Here is a 21,599-nt window from a genome sequence, read left to right as displayed (position 1 = left end):
CCGCAGCTGTATCAACACAATTTGATGCTTGTTTTTTGAAGCTATATCAAAGTCATCTATCTATCTATCTATCTATCTATCTATCTATCTACATACTGTGTTATAGAGATATCCTCTGAAATTAGCATGCTAACAAATACCAATGTGAGCCCCCAGTGCTATCTGCATAGCTAAGACGAGATGCTTTCATATTGCTTCTTTTAAAAGAGACACATTTTAGCATTTTTCTGTGATTGCTAGCAGGGAACTTCCCCTGGAGCGATGCTCTTCTTATGCATTGACTGTGTGAAATGTGATCATTTATAACACTTTTGATAGAACTGTCTCTCTTCTTATCTGGTGTAGCTTTTCGTCGGTCATTCATGATTCTATTGCACAACATACAACCACATCCTCTGTTGTTTGACCCTGGAGGATCATTCATGGAACACATTTCTTCTACTTTTAGGATGAGATATTTTATTTTCAGGCTGGGGATGTTACATTATACCATGATATTGACAAATCAACTACTGCGTCAACTACAATACACATATTATTACATCGTGTACACAGCACAATGTCCCTGATCATTTCCTTTTTCTTTCCCGTCCTCACTTTGTCAAAGTAAGCGGCAGTTGTGCGACCTAACGCTGGTTACCACCCACCGTAAAATGAAGTGTAATTGCTCATTTTGTACGCTTTTGTCCCTTTCCTAGACTTATATTCTCAGTGCAATTGCCAAAAAAGAGACAAAACAGCATATAAACAAAGTTAAAAGTGGTTTTTCTATTGATATTTCGATAACATCGTCATCATGAATGACAGATCTAGTTCTGGTACAACAGCATTGTGGTGAAGGACATAGTGTTCCCACGTATGTTGCTGCTAGGCATTGTGTGTGTGTGTGTGTGTTGTTACTCACTCGTCCCTGCTCATTACAGCGTGTCAGCATGACCAAAGTCTGTACGTTCTTCTCCCAGATCATCCTCCAGAACTCGTTGACTGTTGTGGGCAGAGGACCCTGAGCTGCAATAAATTCCTTCCTCGAGTTGTAACCCTGCCGATAAAAAAGCAGTCAGCGCAGCCACGCGACACAAACATCCACCCTGTTCAGTTCTCCAGGAGACACTCAAATGTTTTAAAACGTGGTTGTGAATGACGTGGATAGCTGAAATGGGCATGACATTAAGTTAAAAGTATGAGCAGTTAATGTTTGCTGATACTGAAGCGATGACTGAGGCAGAGAGCCGCTTTTTCGAGAGTGTCAGTACGCACCGGCATGTAGTTAGCATTGATGTAGTCATCATAGGGACTCCCATGGATAATAGAGAGTTTCACCCTAGAAGAGTCATCTAGGAGGCGAGAAAAGAGGGTGAATGATAATTATGATTTGATGACCGGTTTAAATGGGATATAGTAGAAAGATTCAGTATGAGACAGGCGATGATGCAGTTTAAGGAGTGAGGAGTGTTAACTGTTGAAGGCAGGAGAGGTGGATTTGTTAAGGTGACTCACAGGGAAGCACGTTGTTGTAGCGGTTCTTGGGCTTGTTCTCCAAAGTCAGAGCGTTTGTTTTCGACTGACCCGTACCAACGAGCTTCAGGTCCTTCAAACGAAAGGGGGAAAAAAAGTGTGACTGATGATTGGATGGCTCAAATCTGGTGCAGTTCCTCTCTCTCAGTGGGTTAAACAGGTTATAATGTGTGTATGTAAAAGGTCTTGAAAGTTAAAAGTCCTCAAGTCTGCAGCTCCTGAAGTACCTGAATAAACTTGATGCTGGCCCTACTGTAAAGACAAATTACCTGCTATGAATAACTAATTCATCCACCAGCCCTTAAATATTACGTTTATTACGTCTCACCTCAAACTCCTCAGCAAAGCCACAGTTGGAGTCGGCCTTCTGCTTCTTGTAGTAAGCCTCGTAGTCCTCCACCCTCACAGCCACACTCCTGCTCATGTGGACACCAGAGGTCAGCCAAGAGTCAGTCTGGTCGTATTGTGCAACATGTCATAGATCTGATGATACTTTTTACATAAAGAATTATTATACTTACACTTTAGCCCTGGAAAAACAAAGGGGGAAAAACACAACAAAAACAATGTTCAGCCACAGTTGCAAAAACAATTATTTTCCATTTATTTTAAACTTAAAATATTGTTATTATTAATGAAAACTTCACCTTATGGCACCAATCTGAATGTCTGACGATTCTTTGTTGGACAACCTGCAGAACGTAAACAGTGAGTTTAGCATTTAGGTGCAACGTGTAAGATCTACCTGTCAAACTTGCACTGTAGCTGCTAACAGTGGCTGCCTTAGCTAGTTAGCTCAGTTAGCCGTGCAGTTAGCAGTTTGGATTTGGAGCTGTGGCCCAGGACAGAATAGGGCTACCTGGTTAGCATGCTAACTTCAATAGATATATTATACATAGACGTCATTATGTCACAACACAACTGCTTTTTATTCACATTCTGTTGATAAAATCTGAATGTTTCTTAAATCTCACCCCTTGAATAAAAACTGTCGGCAATAGTAACAACGACAAACCTTCTCCAGTAGATAATGAAGCCGATGAGGATGAAGAAGAGGACAAAGAAGATTCCCAGTGTCGCTCCGATGGCAATGGCAGTGACAGCTAAAATGTGACAGAGATGAAAACAGGATCAAGACAACGAGGATGAGCGTTTCCTCCCATCAGGGGAGGATTTTATTGCACCAAAGAGGTACATTAAGATAGATAGATAGAATTACTTTAATGATCCCAGACTGGGAAATTATTTAAATGAATAACAGTGGTAGTGAATGTGGTACCTGGGTTGCTTGGGAGCTCAACATGGAAGAAATGTGTTATTGACACCAGTGACTGACTGGAACTGATGAAGCTGCTGCTCCTCTTCAGGTAGGTAAACAACACAATAGCATAACTGCAGGATTACACAAATCAGATATTAAAAATAATGCTTTGATGGAGTAATAGTTCATTTCAGTTAGCAGCTCACTAACCAATAATTTTACATACTGCATCAACAACCCATAAAGAAGGTAATCACAAGGTATTCTATCATTGAGAAGTTATCTGCTGCAGCACGCGTATTCCTACACAAACTGGTTTCTGTTCTTACTTGTATTTTCCGTTGGCAGACAGAGCACCATTAGTGTAGTCCAGGAATGTGGATCCATCGCCTATTTCTATGTTCAGGTGCGTCCCAGCGCTGCGTGTGAGGCTGATGGTTTGGACTGTTGCCAGGTACACCAGAGTTTTGCCCTCCTTCCACTGACTGTAAGTGCTCTCCAAATACTTCCTCCAATCAGAAGTGTCACCTGATAAGACAGGTATTACACAAAAACGATTACTGACAGCATTGACGGCAAAATTGGAATTAAGGCAGCGCGACATGCACTCTCTTAAAAGAAAAACACCTACTGGGAAGTTTATCTGTCACCAGCACCCCAACATGTGTGATCGGCCCGCTGGTGTTTGCCAGCAGTTTGGTCTCTATCTGAATGGTGAACTTGTTGTATACCTTCTCTTTCTCCAGCACTAGTTTGTCAGCTTCAGCTTCAGGTAGAATGGGTGGATCTTAGAAAAAAAATTAATGAGAAAAGATCGTCATAAGTTTTTAAACTCAAAAACAAAAATTCAAAATACTGCGGGAATTTTAAGCTTGCTTTCTATGTGCTAAGCTGAATTAATAACACAAGACAACCTGCTGTACTTTGTTGTACTTCCCCCTGAGATTCTGTCCTATCACATATTTATTGGAGACTTTTTGTTATCTGTGCACAGATTGTTAAACTCCCAGTTTACTGTTTGGGTGCACTGATGTCATTTCAGACGTTAAAATGCATTTTTAAACTTAAAAAAAACTGTTTTAAACTGCATTTGAGGGAAAATATGAGTCAAACGATATCAGATTTTTAAAAAATTCCTTTGGCTGGTTATTTTATGCACCTCAAACTCTTGAATTATAATGTTCATAAAGCGTAATGTCCTACTTGTGATGCCGGTCCTGCAGGTCTTATTTGTAGGTGTGCTCGGCAGCCCACAGCTCAGACTCTTCACCGTCAGGCTGTACTCAGTAAAGTGACTGAGATTGGACACAGTTTGGTTACAGCAGCTTCTTGTCTCGACGATCCGGTTGTCAACAGCGACCTGGAAGCCATTAAATACTCCGGCGGGTTTTATCCAGGACAGTTTGACTTCTGCAATAGCTGTGTTTGGAGCTTCACACTGTATGTTTGTCACTGGACTTGCATCTGCAGCATCAAACAGAAATGAATGTCAGGAAACACAACATCAGCAAAACTGTCTGTTCTATACAAATGTGTTATTTTCAGGTCATTTAAATGATTTATCCCGACTTTCTTCTGTTTAATTCACCTCTTAAAGCTTAGAATGCAACATTCTTTTTAACCTGATATCCTAAAATAAGCTTTCCACAATGTGATTGCAGTACGTCAATATGTAAATAATCGATCTGTTATGACCATACTTGTGCAGTTGGAAACCAGCGTCGGATCGCCCCCCGTTCCATCAGAGGTCTCAGTGGTGACGGTTATGTTGTAGGAGCTGCCAGGTATCAGACCAGGGATATTATATTGAGTTTCTGAGACACTCTTTGACTTTTGCCAGGTCACCCTGAAGCGATAGCTGTCCTTGTATTGCTCAGGTTGATCCCACATGACCGTAATGCTCCTCTCTTGTGTTGAAGTCCTGAGATCCCTCACAGTGAACGGCCCTGGTTGTTTAAAAGAGAGAGATAAGTGTGAATGTCTTTCTAAAAAGTGAACATGAAGCATCAGATACAGAAATAAAACCCTTACTTGTGGTGACCCTGTGGATCTGAACCTTGTCGCTCTCAAAGCCCATGGGGCCCACTGTGAACACGGAGATGTTGTAGGGAGTCCCAGACAGCAGGGAGGTGAAGTTATGACGGGTGAGGGTGCTGGGGATCTTTACTGCTCTCTGGGATGGAATAATGCACCGGTAGGAAAATGAAGCACCGGTCATCAGAGGAGCTTCCTGCCACCTGAAGTCAATGGAGCTGGTTGTCTTCATCAGGACCTCGATCGGCCCGGGAGGATTGGGGACTTGGTGGGTGAAATTGCAGAAAGTCAACTTCAACGAGCACAGTAACATCATTCTGACATAATCTCACTAATGCTTAAAGGGCCGCACTGAAGTGTTTTATATTGCATGAATAAAACACAAAGATTTTAGATTACTGCGGGCCGTTTTTTAAAAGCGTATATCATACTTACATGTTGCATTGGTGACAAATCCAGATGATGCATTGAAGGGTCCACTAACTGTGGTTATCGTGACACTGTAAAGCTGTCCAGCAGACAGGTCCTCAAACAGGAAGGAGGTGTTGGAAAGGCTCAGGTTTTGCTCCTTGGAAAACGAGGAACTGCCAGTTAGACGGACGTTATAAAGCTCCACTCTGCCATTTGGTCTGGTCCATGACACCTGTATCGAATTGTTGGCTCCCTGGCTGGAGACGCTGGGCTGCACCGTCTCAGGTTCTGTTCCGGTGCAGAGGAGGACGGATTAAAGGTGATTAACTTCCTCGACAATATGAAATAAAGAAAGGGAAATGAGAGGTGAGAAGTCTTACTGGTGTACTGCGAGGTGCAGCTTTCATCCCCTTCGATGCCGTTGGCTGCCCGCACAAAAACACAGAAGGTGCAGTTTGTCCCCGGGGTGAGCGCCGAGATTTCTGCGCCTTCTCCTGTCAGGATTTCACTCTTGGAGCCACAGCCTGTGGTTTCAACCCGGTAAGTGTACTCCGGCTTGTACTGCGGTGGTTTATCCCAAGACAGACGTACAGCAGTTGTGTTTAAGGTTTTAGCCCTCAGCCCTGTAATACTGAGGGGCCCTAAAAAACAGAGCACAAAGTGTTTCCTGGATCAATAAACATGCAGCACATTCACTCAGAGATACAATGGTACACATGTTTGTTTTTTTCTACTCGGCTTGCATGTATACATACGTGTAAAGTTGGAAACTGTCGCGGGATCTGACCGAGTGCCATCTGCAGCCAGTGTGATGACAGTGAAGCTGTAGTTGCTCCCAGAGAGAAGTTGAGAGATTGTGGTTGAGTTTGTGGTTGTGGTGTTAATAAATGTGCCGTTGGAGTACTCCACATAATACGTGTAGTCAGGTTTGCTCTCCGGCTGCATCCACACCAAGGTCACTGAATCTGTGGTGATTTCTGACGGTCCCAGCGTGGTTACAGGATACGGTTCTGTTGAAATGCAGCGGAAAGACAGAACAGGTGTCAGATTTGGACAAAACAGTATGATAGGCACCTGTGGTTATGGTATAAGAACAACATATATACGCTGCAGCGATTACTTGACGCCTCTGAATGGCCTTGATATGATAAAAGAAGCACCTATCTGGCTCATCATGAAGAGAAATACTATCACGATGAATGTCAGAATCAGATTTCTTTATGCATCAACCAAATAAATCAGAATTCACTTGAGAAATTTTGTGTAAATAAACAGATTTTCTTTCTTTTTTTTTTTTACGAAGCATTATCAGTTCATGTCACTGTCCTTGTATCGCAAACATAATGACTGAAAATGTTTTTAAAGTGTATCAGGAAACAAATAACAACAAAACTTAAAGAGGCTCTTTGACACTTCTGTGTTGGAAGCTGGTCGTTATTTCATGTGAGCAATCCGTTACACTCTGCTCACATATAGTCAATAAAAATGATTATTACATGACAGTCGCCATAAATCTTTACACGGAGCCCCTGTAAACATTACATTTTCATATAGATGATTATAAAACTAGAAATCCAAAGTCACAGCTGACTGGAACGTGACTGAAATAAATAAAATTACCTCAGAGAAATATGTAAAAAAGTAATAAAATCCACAGTTATGACCCCGGTGTGACCAGGTGTGTGTTAACCACACTTACTGGTATAATTTTCCGTCGTCACTGCTGTGCTCTCATACTCCATCACACCAACAGTGACAACAGTGATATTGTAGGGACTTCCAGACTGGAGATTATCCAGCAGGAAGGAGTTGTTTTCAGTCAGATTGGAGCCTCGTGCGTGGGACACGCTGAAGTTGTACTGACGATGGTTCATGCCCAGAGGACGGAGCCAGGTAAAGGTGATGGAGTTCATAGTCTGAGACTCCACCGTGATGGCGCCAGGAGGGTTTGGAACTGAACAGGAGAAGGAATACATCAGCTTATGGTCAAAATACTTGCGGCACATACACACACACACCATTCTGTACAAATGCACAGGTTTGTAACTCATGATGTAACTCACAGGTTGCATTGTACACTGTGTTTTTGTTCACCAAGTTTCCACTGTGGGTGACCACTTCCACCCGGTAAATCACTCCTGGTACCAGGTTAGAAAACTGTGTTCTGAGAGTTGTACTTGTCAGATTACTGCTGTTTTCCACCGACTGGCTGTCTCTGTACAGGTTGACAGTGTAGAAGTCCACACGCCCGACTGCCGGTGTCCAGCTCACGTCCAGGGTGGTTGTGGTTCCTGAGACTGTGATTTGAGGAACCGCTGCAGGTTCTGTAGTAAAAAAAAGGAAAAGGAAGATTTACACACATTACATCAACTTGTAGAAATATGTGTTGGGTTGTAACGGAGCATTTGTAATACAGTTATGTATTCTAACGGCGAGATCACGGGAGTCCCTGTCTTCATCGATAACAACAAACAATGCCGAAGAAAATGTATCTACGTGTTTCAGGCAGAAATGTGTAATGAACGAGGTTGTGTTTTAAAGTTTTAGTCTTGTTATTGACCGACTTCCTTCTTCAGTCTCTGACTCTAGAGGAAGTTCTAGCGACAGGCAACCAAAGTAAACGAACCGTTAACTTCTCTAGGTTTGAACATTATCGGAAAAATTGGAGATAATCTAAGTACACAACTCAACCAAATATACAACAAAGCTCTTGTTGTTTTTAGACTTTCGATGCATGAATGTTACGTATAATATCTTTAAGTGTATTCTATTTCTGGGACTTCTGGATGAATCCTGAAATACATTATTTTTAACCTGTATTTTTTACTACCTCATTTAACAACCTAATTCAGGCCCTTTAATAATTATATTAGAATTAGAAGGATAACTTGTGACTTTCACCAAGCAAAAAAAAAACTCCTATTTCTCCTCTCTGACATAATACACTACTCAAAATCAATCTGGGATATTGGGATATGGGTGTATACATGTATGTATGTGCAATAAAAGTCATATGAAGTGAAGTGAAACTCTAAAAATCCCCAAACCCTAAAATCGATCTTCAGCAGCAGAAGACAAACGATCTGTACTATATATTATAAATCTGGGCTGAAGGTTCAGCTTGGCAGTTACAGCGAATTGTTTTGTTTTACTGTTGTTTTTTTCTTTCTTTTCCGCAAGAGGTTTATGAGTGTGACATGCTGCGAAGGTACGTAGAGGCCCTTCTTCATTCATGTCAAACCTATGACAGATATGTTGACATTTAACAGGCAGGGGTCTATGAAAGACTCTGTTGAGTTGCACTATGGAACCTAAAGGCTCTAGTATTTTTGGAGTTTGACACATACAAGAGGCTAAAAGCCATTACGCTGGCCTCTGCTGTCTTGGTTTTTATTTATTTTGACATCTGTTCCACACGATTACTGAAGAGCAACTCTGGAGTTTCCTGTAAAAAGATCTTTAGTATATTTATGAGGTTTGGCAGCTCTTAAGATACTGCTACTGATTGTATTTTTTAATTGGGTTAGTTAATCTTTTACGCTTGCATCAATGTATAATATATAAATTGGCATAACAGAAACTTTGAAAACATACGTGTGAAACTCTTTGCGGTTGCCACAGTTGACTTGACCCCTTCTATAACTGTGAACACGTTGAAAGTGTAAGATTTTCCAGGGGTCAAGTCGGAGAAGGTGTAAGTCTCAGTCTGAGTTGAAGCATTCTGGATCACCCCGGTGTTGTTGAGCGCTTCCACCCAGTAGGAGTAGGAGGGCTTATGATCAGTTTGTCTGACCCACGTCAGCCGGATGGCCGTTGTGTTCACGGCCGCCGCTGTGAGGTTGGTCACTGCTTTGGGCTCTGCAGCAAACACAGCAGAGGGTTATGTGAGACTAAATACCACAGTAGAAAAAACGTATTATGTGTTTGTAGTTTCTTTCAATCGTTCTAATGTTTCAATGTATGACCTTACTTGTGTAACTGAATGTCTGTTCCACCGTGGATTCACTTCCTGGTGCTGCTATCGTCGTCACACTGATATTGTATCCAGTTCCTGGCTCCAGGCTCCCCACAGTAGAATTGTTAGAGTTGATGTTTGTTCCGTTATACCGTCCCATAGCATTGTAGGCTACAACCATGTATGTGTAATACTCCTGGACTCCCTGCGGGTCGGACCACTGCACTATTATTGAGTCAATGGACTCAGGGCTGGCTGCAAGGTTCAACACAGGGTTGGGCACTGGAAAAATCACAAAAGAGAGAAATGTTAGTAAAAGTCGATAAAGGAGAAGAGATTTACGTAAAATATATGTTATGAAATATAAATTGAAATGTGGATGATGATGACTGGATTAACAGCTTGGTGTAATAAATACACATATTCCAAGAATTTCTTATTACTCAACGCAAGGAGACAATTCTTTGTGCTTTTGTTTCTGCCCGTTGTACTCACAAGTGAAAGAAGAGTTATGAACAGCTGAGCTCATTTGATTTTGGGGTCCGACGGTCTGAACAGTTACGTTGTAAGATGTTCCAGAGGAAAGCATGGACAGATCTGCGTTATTGGATGTGGAGTTTGTAACTAGCACACTGCCGGCCATCGGCTGGTAGGTGATATGGTAGTGGATGTTTGGAGCACCGTCCATCATTGCAGGAGTCGCCCACTGCAGGCGGAGCGAAGAGTTTGACGGGTGGCTGATGTTGAAGAGACGAGGAGGTGTGGGAACTAAGAGGAATGAATGACAGGTGTGCACACTTTTATTACCGCAAAGTGTCTCAAAACAAACAACAACAAAAATATACACTCTGACAATGATTTGAGACACTTTCAAGCGCACGTTGTGACGGACTGGTGAAATGCACCCACAGCTTCTAAAGAGTATTTTTTTTTAGCATTGTGCTTCCACAAAATATCCCATTAAAGGGACATTCCGGTGTAAGTTTAATCCATGGTCTTACGCACCGTGAAACTGTGTTAGACTCCCTCTCGAGAGATCAAGTTTGCAGACCGCTAGCTAACGTAGTTTTATCAACCTCAGAAACGACCGCACGACAACAAAACACTGCAGTAAATGGATCCAAATATCCCCACAACAGGGAAGGCTTCTCGGGTGGTGAGTTTCGTTTATTTTTTCCAACAAATACGGCAACTATATCAACTGTTTGATGCCTCGAAATATGTGCGGAGACCCTGTTTGTACTGTTGCTGAAGTTTGGTGCTGTTCTGAGCATTATTTGTGGCTTTTTGGTGGCGGTTTATATTTGGATCCATTTACTGCAGTGTATTGTTGTCGTGCGGTCGTTTGTGAGGATGCTAAAACTACGTTAGCTAGCGGTCTGCTAACTTGATCTCTCGAGAGGGAGTCTAACACAGTTTCACGGTGTGTCAGACCATGGATTAAACTTACACCGGAATATCCCTTTAAGATTAAATCAAATTGCCACCAGTTATGATTTGAGGAGTACTCATACGGATAAATAACACAGTTGATCTGATCTTATATCGAGATGCGCAAGATCTGAAAACAAAATCATGACAACAACAACAGTACAGGGTGATGAACTTACCGGTGGCGGCTGGATACCGTACAGACGTCTGACTGAAGTTTCCAGCCTCAGCGGTCACTGTGATATAAAACAATCTCCCAGGATGTAATCCAGCAAAGTTTGTTGTGTTGTCTGTGGGTATATTGCTGCTGAAGAAATTCAATTCTTGGTTTGAGATGTTCACCACATAGCGGTCAAACCCCCCTTCAGGCAAAGTCCATGTGACGGTCAGGTCATTCGTTCCGCGTGCTGTGATGCTAATGACCTCAGGCATTGCAGGACCTTGACACAAAGGAAGTAAAAGGTGATAAACAAACAACACAATATATTCATGTCATTCTGTTTGTGTCACATTTGGAAACGGCATATTAGGATTGAAGTACAAACTGTATATTTGCAGTGAATTGATATTTAATCAACTAAAACATAATACTGCAACATGGTAAATATATGAATCAACATATTCCCATATTTCTAAATAATAAAATCCAATGTTGAAAAAGTAGTGCCAACACACAGACATTAAAGAAACACAAAATGGCGGTTCCATTGTCTAAACTCTTGATAGCAAAACCATGCAAACCACTTGTTGCAGCTCTACATGCTTCGTATTATTAAAGGGTAACTCCAACAATTTAATTATCAACATCATTGCATTGTACATTTTTGTGCGCTTAAAGAAATGAGCCGATGTTCATACACTGCTGATAAACATATTGAATGGACGGGAGGGATTTAAAGCAGAAGTAATGCGACCAGCTTGATTAGGGGAGTTTCTCAAAGTATGGACTTACGTGTGAAGGTGGTTTTTAAGATGCTTTCTCCTTCGGTTGAGGAATCGACAGCAACAGCAGACACTTTAATGTTGTACTGAGATCCAGGCGTTAAACCAGTGATATTAAAGGAGGTTTCTGTAGAGCTGTCATTGAAGGTGCTTCCTCCTAAGGTCCACTGGATTCTGTATGAGGTTGCATTGCCCACTGGTTTATCCCAGTTCAGAGACACAGACGATGTTGTGACGTCAGTGATGCTGAGATTCCTGACCACAGCAGGTTCTGCACAACGCAAGACAAGATGAGTAGATTCAAAATAAGCATGTTGTTTAAATTTTTTGCACCAAGACATGCAGAAAACGTGGATTACTTGTCACTGAAGTGAATATGTGAGGTTCTCCTCTTTCATTGTCTCATTGGCAACAGCAGTGATCGAGATTGTGTATTTGGTACCAGGTATCAGGTCCGATAGCACTGCAGCGGTATTATGTGTGTAAGCTACAAGTGACAAAAGCTACAATTTAAGTGGAAATGAAAGTTTCATTACTTGTGACTGAAGGTAATGTTCGACCGTCTCCTTCTGTCTGATTGTCTCCAGCAACAGCAATGACTGTGACTGTGTAGATAGTACCCGGGATCAGGGGGGATAGCTCAGCAGAGGTAACATCTGTTAACATGCTCATCAAAGCTCCTCCATTATTCCACTCCACCCTGTACTCGAGCACCTCACCAGGAGGTTTTGTCCAGTTCAGAGAGATGGAGGAGGTGGTTGTGGATACAGTGGGTGGCCCAATTGTATTAGGTCCTAAAGAGGAGAGGAGAGGAGAGGAGAGGAGAGGAGAGGAGAGGAGAGGAGAGGAGAGGAGAGACAAATAGTCAAATGTTGGAGAAAGTAGACATATTTAATCACCCACACAAACAATCATCAGCAAATGTTACAATGCCAGTGCTTTGGAACCAGAGCACATACAGTACACATCCCAGAGGTTACTTACTTGTGTATCGAGTAATAAAGATACTCCGTCCTTCAGTGAGCTTATCATCTGCCACTGCAGTAACACTTATGTTATACTGGACACCAGCAGTCAGGTTAGGAATTTTTATATGTGTTTGATTCACATTTTCAGAGTCACTGCCACTTCCATTAAACCACTTCACTCTATAGAAGGAGCTCTGTCCCTCTGGTTCAGGCCAGTTTAGAGATATAGAGGATGTTGTGATATCAGTGACATTGAGCTCTCTAACAGCTTCAGGCTCTGTGAGTGAGAGGGATGATATGGACAAGGATTTTGTACTCATAGCATAATATTCTCCACCTCTGTATATAACAAAGTTAGAGCAAAGATGAAGCGCAAAATATATTATAAATACTCCCATGAGCAAAAATGTAACTCATCATCTTACTTGTATAGTGAGAAATCTGAGCCTTTTCACTTTGTGTTGTCTTATCTCCAGCCACTGCTATGACAGTAAAGCTGTACTGCACTCCAGCAGTCAGCCCAGTCACATTAATATCAGTATCAGTGACATCGTCAGACACGTTAGTTGTTCCATTAAACCACTGCACTCTATAGAATGATCTCTGTCCCTTTGGTTCAGTCCAGTTCAGAGATATAGAGGATGTGGTGATTTTGGCAACTGTGAGGTTTCTGACTGCTTCAGGTTCTGTGGGAAAAGATGTTACTTGAAGAAATCTTCTGAATCATTTCAATGTGCATCTCTTCTTGTGGCTGTGTGAGTCTACAAGCTAATGTCGTCAGCATAGATTATTTTCACAATGTCAATGCTAACATGCTGTAGCATGTGTCCATCATAGCTTAGTATTTTTGCACACAAACATTTACTAATTGGCACAAAACACAGTACAGTTGAGGTTGATGGAAATGTCTCATGCTGTAGGTATTTTCATGAAACAATTTATGGGACAAATGTGAATTTTGACCTCATGGTGGAGCTAACATGGCCAAATTTAATGACAACCCATCTAAATATTCTTGACAAATTTCACTCTAAATCAAATGGCAACCACTCAGAAACACTAGAAGAGAACTCGGGTATTCACCAACATCACTTTGCTTCACCGTCGGGAGAACATGAATGTCTATACAAAAAATCATGGTTACCAACTAAGTGGCTCTGCAGACTATTCAGTCTGGGTCGAAGCGGAGGACAGACTGAAAAATGGACATTTCCACCTCGACAGCCGTACAGTAATCATATAAGGTACATCCAACTCTGTCTGTCAACCACAACAAATGCTCCTGAAATCTGCACAACACTAAAGAGATGAACCATCAACAACATCCCAACAATGTCCAGAGCTACAACCTACATCCAGCACATTCAGTGCAGCTCTGAGGTGAAAGCTGAACTCAGTGCAGAGTCTTCTCCACCAGGTGTCCTCAGCAGACATCCTGACAGTGTGAACCACATTTAAATACTTACTTGTGTATTGAGTAACAGCTTCACTCCGTCCTTCAGTGAGCTTATCATCTGCCACTGCAGTGACAATTATGTTATACTGGACACCAGCAGTCAGGTTAGTAATTTTTACATGTGTTTGAGTCACATTTTCAGAGCCACTGACACTTCCATTAAACCACTGTACTCTATAGAAGGATCTGTGTCCCTCTGGTTTAATCCAGGTTAGAGATATAGAGGATGTTGTGATATCAGTGACTTTGAGCTCTCTGACAGCTTCAGGCTCTGTGAGTGAGAGGGATGATATGGACAAGGATTTTGTACTCGTAGCGCAATGTTCTCCACCTCAGTACATAACAAAGTTAGAGCAAAGATGAAGCACAAAATATATTATAAATACTCCCATGAGCAAAAATGTAACTCATCATCTTACTTGTATAGTGAGAAATCTGAGCCTTTTCACTTTGTGTTGTGTTATCTCCAGCCACTGCTGTGACAGTAAAGCTGTACTGCACTCCAGCAGTCAGCCCAGTCACATTAATATCAGTATCAGTGACATCGTCAGACACGTTAGTTGTTCCATTAAACCACTGCACTCTATAGAATGATCTGTGTCCCTCTGGTTTAATCCAGTTCAGAGATATAGAGGATGTTGTGATTTTGGCAACTGTGAGGTTTCTGACTGCTTCAGGTTCTGTGGGAAAAGATGTTACTTGAAGAAATCTTCTGAATCATTTCAATGTGCATCTCTTCTTGTGGCTGTGTGAGTCTGTGCTTTCACCTACAAGCTAATGTCGTCAGCATAGATTATTTTCACAATGTCAATGCTAACATGCTGTAGCATGTGTCCATCATAGCTTAGTATTTTTGCACACAAACATTTACTAATTGGCACAAAACACAGTACAGTTGAGGTTGATGGAAATGTCTCATGCTGCAGGTATTTTCATGAAACAATTTATGGGACTAATGTGAATTTTGACCTCATGGTGGAGCTCACATGGCCAAATTTAATGACAACCCATCTAAATATTCTTGACAAATTTCACTCTAAATCAAATGGCAACCACTCAGAAACACTAGAAGAGAACTCGGGTATTCACCAACATCACTTTGCTTCACCGTCGGGAGAACATGAATGTCTATACAAAAAATCATGGTTACCAACTAAGTGGCTCTGCAGACCATTCAGTCTGGGTCGAAGCGGAGGACAGACTGAAAAATGGACATTTCCACCTCGACAGCCGTACTGTAATCATATAAGGTACGTCCAACTCTGTCTGTCAACCACAACAAATGCTCCTGAAATCTGCATGACACTAAAGAGATGCACCATCAACAACATCCCAACAATGTCCAGAGCTACAACCTACATCCAGCACATTCAGTGCAGCTCTGAGGTGAAAGCTGAACTCAGTGCAGAGTCTTCTCCACCAGGTGTCCTCAGCAGACATCCTGACAGTGTGAACCACATTTAAATACTTACTTGTGTATTGAGTAACAGCTTCACTCCGTCCTTCAGTGAGCTTATCATCTGCCACTGCAGTGACAATTATGTTATACTGGACACCAGCAGTCAGGTTAGTAATTTTTATATGTGTTTGAGTCACATTTTCAGAGCCACTGACACTTCCATTAAACCACTGTACTCTATAGAAGGAGCTCTGTCCCTCTGGTTTAATCCAGTTTAGAGATATAGAGGATGTTGTGATATCAGTGACTTTGAGCTCTCTGACTGCTTCAGGCTCTGTGAGTGAGAGGGATGATATGGACAAGGATTTTGTACTCGTAGCGCAATGTTCTCCACCTCAGTATATAACAAAGTTAGAGCAAAGATGAAGCACAAAATATATTATAAATTCTTCCATGAGCAAAAATGTAACTCATCATCTTACTTGTATAGTGAGAAATCTGAGCCTTTTCACTTTGTGTTGTGTTATCTCCAGCCACTGCTATGACAGTAAAGCTGTACTGCACTCCAGCAGTCAGCCCAGTCACATTAATATCAGTGGCAGTGACACCGTCAGACATGTTAGTTGTTCCATTAGTCCACTGTACTCTATAGAATGATCTGTGTCCCTCTGGTTTAATCCAGTTTAGATACACAGATGATGTTGTGATTTCAGCTACAGCGAGGTTCCTGACAGCTTCAGGCTCTGTGAATGAGGAGGATGATATAGCCAAGAGGTTTTCCAGCGACACCAGACTGAGGTTCCCTTAAACTTCATCATTCAACTGCATATTATAACACGTCCTGTTCTGGCAGCTCCTCCTACAGAATACTCAGAAGAACTCACTTTTTGAAATGTACTAAAACTTATTGAAATTACAGACTTCTCATCATTGGAATGAAAACCTTTGAGGAATAATATCATTCCTTGACCATAAGAACAAACCTTCAGGGTCATTTGTTTTAAGACTAAAAGAGTCCAAAGACATTCTAGTGACTCTGTGAGTCTGTGCTTTTAGCAAAATGACAATCTAAGGATGTAAATATTGTCACAATATCAGTGCTGACATGCTGACGTTGAACAGGTGACCAGCTCCCAATCTTAGTTTCAACATTTCCACCCCGACAGCCGTACAGTTATCATATAAGGTACGTCCAACTCTGTCTGTCAACCACAACAAATGCTCCTGAAATCTGCACGACACTAAAGAGATGAACCATCAACAACATCCCAACAATGTCCAGAGCTACAACCTACATCCAGCACATTCAGTGCAGCTCTGAGGTGAAAGCTGAACTCAGTGCAGAGTCTTCTCCACCAGGTGTCCTCAGCAGACATCCTGACAGTGTGAACCACATTTAAATACTTACTTGTGTATTGAGTAACAGCTTCACTCCGTCCTTCAGTGAGCTCATCATCTGCCACTGCAGTGACACTTATGTTATACTGGACACCAGCAGTCAGGTTAGGAATTTTAAAATGTGTTTGAGTCACATTTTTAGAGTCATTGACATTTCCACCAGTCCAGTTTACTCTATAGAAGGAGACATTTCCCTCTGGTTCAGTCCAGTTTACAGACACAGAGGATGTGGTGATATCAGTGATACTCAGATTCCTGACAGCTTCAGGCTCTGTGAGTGCAGGATGAATGTAGGATGAGGGAAAAAATTAGAGCTGACAAAAGAATATCATGCAAAACCTACAAGTGATGAGAGCAAAGTTGCCCGGCGTCCAAAACGCTATAAGTAACAAAAGCCACAATTTAAGTGGAAATAAAAGTTTTGTTACTTGTGACTGAGGTTAATGTTCGACCGTCTCCTTCTGTCTGATCGTCTCCAGCAACAGCAGTGACTGTGATTGTGTATTTGGTACCAGGTATCAGGTCCGATAGCACTGCAGGAGTATTATATGTGTATTTGACCATCTGTGATCCTCCATTATTCCACTCCACCCTGTACTCGAACACCTCACCAGGAGGTTTTCTCCAGGTCAGAGAGATGGAGGAGGTGGTTGTGGATACAGTGGGTACCTCAATTGTATTAGGTCCTAAAGAGGAGAGGAGAGGAGAGGACCGAACCAAGTGGAACATCTTCTGTGAGTGAAATCTGTAATACTATCTGTAGTTGTGTTTGTTGATTTAAACAATCACTCATCAATGACTCTATTTAAATTAAATGTCACGCCGACAGCCGTACAGTTATCATATAAGGTACGTCCAACTCTGTCTGTCAACCACAACAAATGCTCCTGAAATCTGCACGACACTAAAGAGATGAACCATCAACAACATCCCAACAATGTCCAGAGCTACAACCTACATCCAGCACATTCAGTGCAGCTCTGAGGTGAAAGCTGAAATCAGTGCAGAGTCTTCTCCACCAGGTGTCCTCAGCAGACATCTGACAGTGTGAACCACATTTAAATACTTACTTGTGTATTGAGTAACAGCTTCACTCCGTCCTTTAGTGAGCTTATCATCTGCCACTGCAGTGACACTTATGTTATACTGGACACCAGCAGTCAGGTTAGTAATTTTAAAATGTGTTTGAGTCACATTTTCAGAGCCACTGACACTTCCATTAAACCACTGCACTCTATAGAAGGATCTCTGTCCCTCTGGTTTAATCCAGTTTAGAGATATAGAGGATGTTGTGATATCAGTGACTTTGAGCTCTCTGACAGCTTCAGGCTCTGTGAGTGAGAGGGATGATATGGACAAGGATTTTGTACTCGTAGCGCAATGTTCTCCACCTCAGTATATAACAAAGTCAGAGCAAAGATGAAGCACAAAATATATTATAAATTCTTCCATGAGCAAAAATGTAACTCATCATCTTACTTGTATAGTGAGAAATCTGAGCCTTTTCACTTTGTGGTGTGTTATCTCCAGCCACTGCTATGACAGTAAAGCTGTACTGCACTCCAGCAGTCAGCCCAGTCACATTAATATCAGTATCAGTGACATCGTCAGACACGTTAGTTGTTCCATTAAACCACTGCACTCTATAGAATGATCTGTGTCCCTCTGGTTTAATCCAGTTTAGAGATATAGAGGATGTTGTGATATCAGTGACTTTGAGCTCTCTGACAGCTTCAGGCTCTGTGAGTGAGAGGGATGATATGGACAAGGATTTTGTACTTGTAGCACAATATTCTCCACCTCAGTATATAACAAAGTTAGAGCAAAGATGAAGCACAAAATATATTATAAATACTTCGATGAGCAAAAATGTAACTCATCATCTTGTATAGTGAGAAATCTGAGCCTTTTCACTTTGTGTTGTGTTATCTCCAGCCACTGCTATGACAGTAAAGCTGTACTGCACTCCAGCAGTCAGCCCAGTCACATTAATTTGAGTGGCACTAACATCTTTATCCCAGTCAGTTGTTCCATTAGTCCACTGTACTCTATAGAAAGATCTATTTCCTCCTGGTTTAATCCAGTTTAGATACACAGATGATGTTGTGATTTCAGCTACAGTGAGGTTCCTGACAGCTTCAGGCTCTGTGAATAAGGAGGATGATATAGCCAAGAGGTTTTCCAGCGACACCAGACTGAGGTTCCCCTTAAACTTCATCATTTAACTGCATGTTATAACAGGTCCTGTTCTGGCAGCTCCTCCTACAGAATACTCAGAAGAACTTACTTTTTGAAATGTACTAAAACTTATTGAAATTACAGACTTCTCATCATTGGAATGACAACCTTTGAGGAATAATATCATTCCTTGACCATAAGAACAAACCTTCAGGGTCATTTGTTTTAAGACTGAAAGAGTCCAAAGACATTCTAGTGACTCTGTGAGTCTGTGCTTTTAGCAAAATGACAATGTAAGGATGTAAATACTGTCACAATATCAGTGCTAACATGCTGACGTTGAACAGGTGACCAGCTCCCAATCTTAGTTTCAACATTTCCACCCCAACAGCCATACAGTTATCATATAAGGTACGTCCAACTCTGTCTGTCAACCACAACAAATGCTCCTGAAATCTGCACAACACTAAAGAGATGCACGATCAACAACATCCCAACAATGTCCAGAGCTACAACCTACATCCAGCACATTCAGTGCAGCTCTGAGGAGAAAGCTGAACTCAGTGCAGAGTCTTCTCCACCAGGTGTCCTCAGCAGACATCCTGACAGTGTGAACCACATTTAAATACTTACTTGTGTATTGAGTAACATCTTCACTCCGTCCTTTAGTGAGCTTATCATCTGCCACTGCAGTGACACTTATGTTATACTGGACACCAGCAGTCAGGTTAGGAATTTCAACATGTGTTTGAGTCACATTTTTAGAGTCACTGACATTTCCACCAGTCCAGTTTACTATATAGATGGAGATATTTCCCTCCGGCACAGTCCATTTTACAGACACAGAGGATGTGGTGATATCAGTGATACTCAGATTCCTGACAGCTTCAGGCTCTGTGAATGCAGGATGAATGTAGGATGAGGGAAAAAATTAGAGCTGACAAAAGAATATCATGCAAAACCTACAAGTGATGAGAGCAAAGTTGCCCGGCGTCCAAAACGCTATAAGTAACAAAAGCCACAATTTAAGTGGAAATAAAAGTTTCATTACTTGTGACTGAGGTTAATGTTCGACCGTCTCCTTCTGTCTGATTGTCTCCAGCAACAGCAGTGACTGTGATTGTGTAGTTAGTACCCGGGATCAGGGGGGATAGCTCAGCAGAGGTAACATTTGTTAACATGCTCATCAAAGCTCCTCCATTATTCCACTCCACCCTGTACTTGAACACCTCACCAGGAGGTTTTCTCCAGGTCAGAGAGATGGAGGAGGTAGTTGTGGATACAGTGGTTACCTCAATTGTATTAGGTCCTAAAGAGGAGAGGAGAGGAGAGGACCGAACCAAGTGGAACATCTTCTGTGAGTGAAATCTGTAATACTATGCGTAGTTGTGTTTGCTGATTTAAACAATCACTCATCAGTGACACTATCTAAATTAAATGTCATCCCAACAGCCGAACAGTTATCATATAAGGTACGTCCAACTCTGTCTGTCCACCACAACAAATGCTCCTGAAATCTGCACAACACTAAAGAGATGAACCATCAACAACATCCCAACAATGTCCAGAGCTACAACCTACATCCAGCACATTCAGTGCAGCTCTGAGGAGAAAGCTGAACTCAGTGCAGAGTCTTCTCCACCAGGTGTCCTCAGCAGACATCCTGACAGTGTGAACCACATTTAAATACTTACTCGTGTATTGAGTAACATCTTTACTCCGTCCTTCAGTGAGATCATCATCTGCCACTGCAGTGACAATTATGTTATACTGGACACCAGCAGTCAGGTTAGTAATTTTAAAATGTGTTTGAGTCACATTTTTAGAGTCATTGACATTTCCACCAGTCCAGTTTACTCTATAGAAGGAGACATTTCCCTCTGGTTCAGTCCAGTTTACAGACACAGAGGATGTGGTGATATCAGTGATACTCAGATTCCTGACAGCTTCAGGCTCTGTGAGTGCAGGATGAATGTAGGATGAGGGAAAAAATTAGAGCTGACAAAAGAATATCATGCAAAACCTACAAGTGATGAGAGCAAAGTTGCCCGGCGTCCAAGAAGCTATAAGTAACAAAAGCCACAATTTAAGTGGAAATAAAAGTTTCATTACTTGTGACTGGAGTTAATGTTCGACCGTCTCCTTCTGTCTGATTGTCTCCAGCAACAGCAGTGACTGTGATTGTGTAGACAGTACCCGGGATCAGGGGGGATAGCTCAGCAGAGGTAACATTTGTTAATATTCTCGTCAAAGCTCCTCCATTATTCCACTCCACCCTGTACTTGAACACCTCACCAGGAGGTTTTGTCCAGGTCAGAGAGATGGAGGAGGTGGTTGTGGATACAGTGGGTACCTCAATTGTATTAGGTCCTAAAGAGGAGAGGAGAGGAGAGGACCGAACCAAGTGGAACATCTTCTGTGAGTGAAATCTGTAATACTATGTGTAGTTGTGTTTGTTGATTTAAACAATCACTCATCAATGACACTATCTAAATTAAATGTCACGCTGACAGCCGTACAGTTATCATATAAGGTACATCCAACTCTGTCTGTCAACCACAACAAATGCTCCTGAAATCTGCATGACACTAAAGAGATGCACCATCAACAACATCCCAACAATGTCCAAAGCTACAACCTACATCCAGCAC

The 21,599-nt window shown here is 41.8% G+C and overlaps 1 protein-coding gene across 1 annotated transcript in view; it reads right to left on the bottom strand.

Annotated features, from left to right (window-relative positions):
- LOC115586430 (tenascin-X) overlaps positions 1-21,599 on the bottom strand; it is a 59,511-nt gene that overhangs the window by 3,810 nt on the left and 34,102 nt on the right. The window contains exons 23-61 of the mRNA XM_030425487.1: positions 21,061-21,318; positions 20,643-20,903; positions 20,000-20,257; positions 19,582-19,842; positions 18,655-18,915; positions 18,250-18,510; positions 17,841-18,101; positions 17,199-17,456; positions 16,781-17,041; positions 15,855-16,115; positions 15,446-15,706; positions 14,393-14,653; positions 13,984-14,244; positions 12,943-13,203; positions 12,534-12,794; positions 12,086-12,343; positions 11,560-11,820; positions 10,787-11,047; positions 9,672-9,944; positions 9,192-9,458; positions 8,816-9,079; positions 7,285-7,545; positions 6,921-7,175; positions 5,977-6,231; positions 5,602-5,862; positions 5,246-5,509; positions 4,808-5,074; positions 4,477-4,722; positions 3,980-4,240; positions 3,408-3,563; positions 3,106-3,304; positions 2,795-2,907; positions 2,531-2,618; positions 2,163-2,207; positions 2,037-2,045; positions 1,844-1,931; positions 1,498-1,588; positions 1,258-1,334; positions 905-1,039 (exon numbers count right to left, since the gene is read on the bottom strand). Of these exons, the coding sequence (XP_030281347.1) occupies positions 905-1,039; positions 1,258-1,334; positions 1,498-1,588; positions 1,844-1,931; positions 2,037-2,045; positions 2,163-2,207; positions 2,531-2,618; positions 2,795-2,907; positions 3,106-3,304; positions 3,408-3,563; positions 3,980-4,240; positions 4,477-4,722; positions 4,808-5,074; positions 5,246-5,509; positions 5,602-5,862; positions 5,977-6,231; positions 6,921-7,175; positions 7,285-7,545; positions 8,816-9,079; positions 9,192-9,458; positions 9,672-9,944; positions 10,787-11,047; positions 11,560-11,820; positions 12,086-12,343; positions 12,534-12,794; positions 12,943-13,203; positions 13,984-14,244; positions 14,393-14,653; positions 15,446-15,706; positions 15,855-16,115; positions 16,781-17,041; positions 17,199-17,456; positions 17,841-18,101; positions 18,250-18,510; positions 18,655-18,915; positions 19,582-19,842; positions 20,000-20,257; positions 20,643-20,903; positions 21,061-21,318 (8,561 nt within the window). The remainder of the gene's footprint in view (positions 1-904; positions 1,040-1,257; positions 1,335-1,497; positions 1,589-1,843; positions 1,932-2,036; positions 2,046-2,162; positions 2,208-2,530; positions 2,619-2,794; positions 2,908-3,105; positions 3,305-3,407; positions 3,564-3,979; positions 4,241-4,476; positions 4,723-4,807; positions 5,075-5,245; positions 5,510-5,601; positions 5,863-5,976; positions 6,232-6,920; positions 7,176-7,284; positions 7,546-8,815; positions 9,080-9,191; positions 9,459-9,671; positions 9,945-10,786; positions 11,048-11,559; positions 11,821-12,085; positions 12,344-12,533; positions 12,795-12,942; positions 13,204-13,983; positions 14,245-14,392; positions 14,654-15,445; positions 15,707-15,854; positions 16,116-16,780; positions 17,042-17,198; positions 17,457-17,840; positions 18,102-18,249; positions 18,511-18,654; positions 18,916-19,581; positions 19,843-19,999; positions 20,258-20,642; positions 20,904-21,060; positions 21,319-21,599) is intronic.

Source organism: Sparus aurata, chromosome 8 (genome assembly GCF_900880675.1).
Source record: "Sparus aurata chromosome 8, fSpaAur1.1, whole genome shotgun sequence".
In the NCBI taxonomy this organism is placed as follows: domain Eukaryota; kingdom Metazoa; phylum Chordata; class Actinopteri; order Spariformes; family Sparidae; genus Sparus; species Sparus aurata.
Note: the sequence above shows the minus strand (reverse complement) of the source record. Positions and strands in the feature narration are given on the sequence as shown.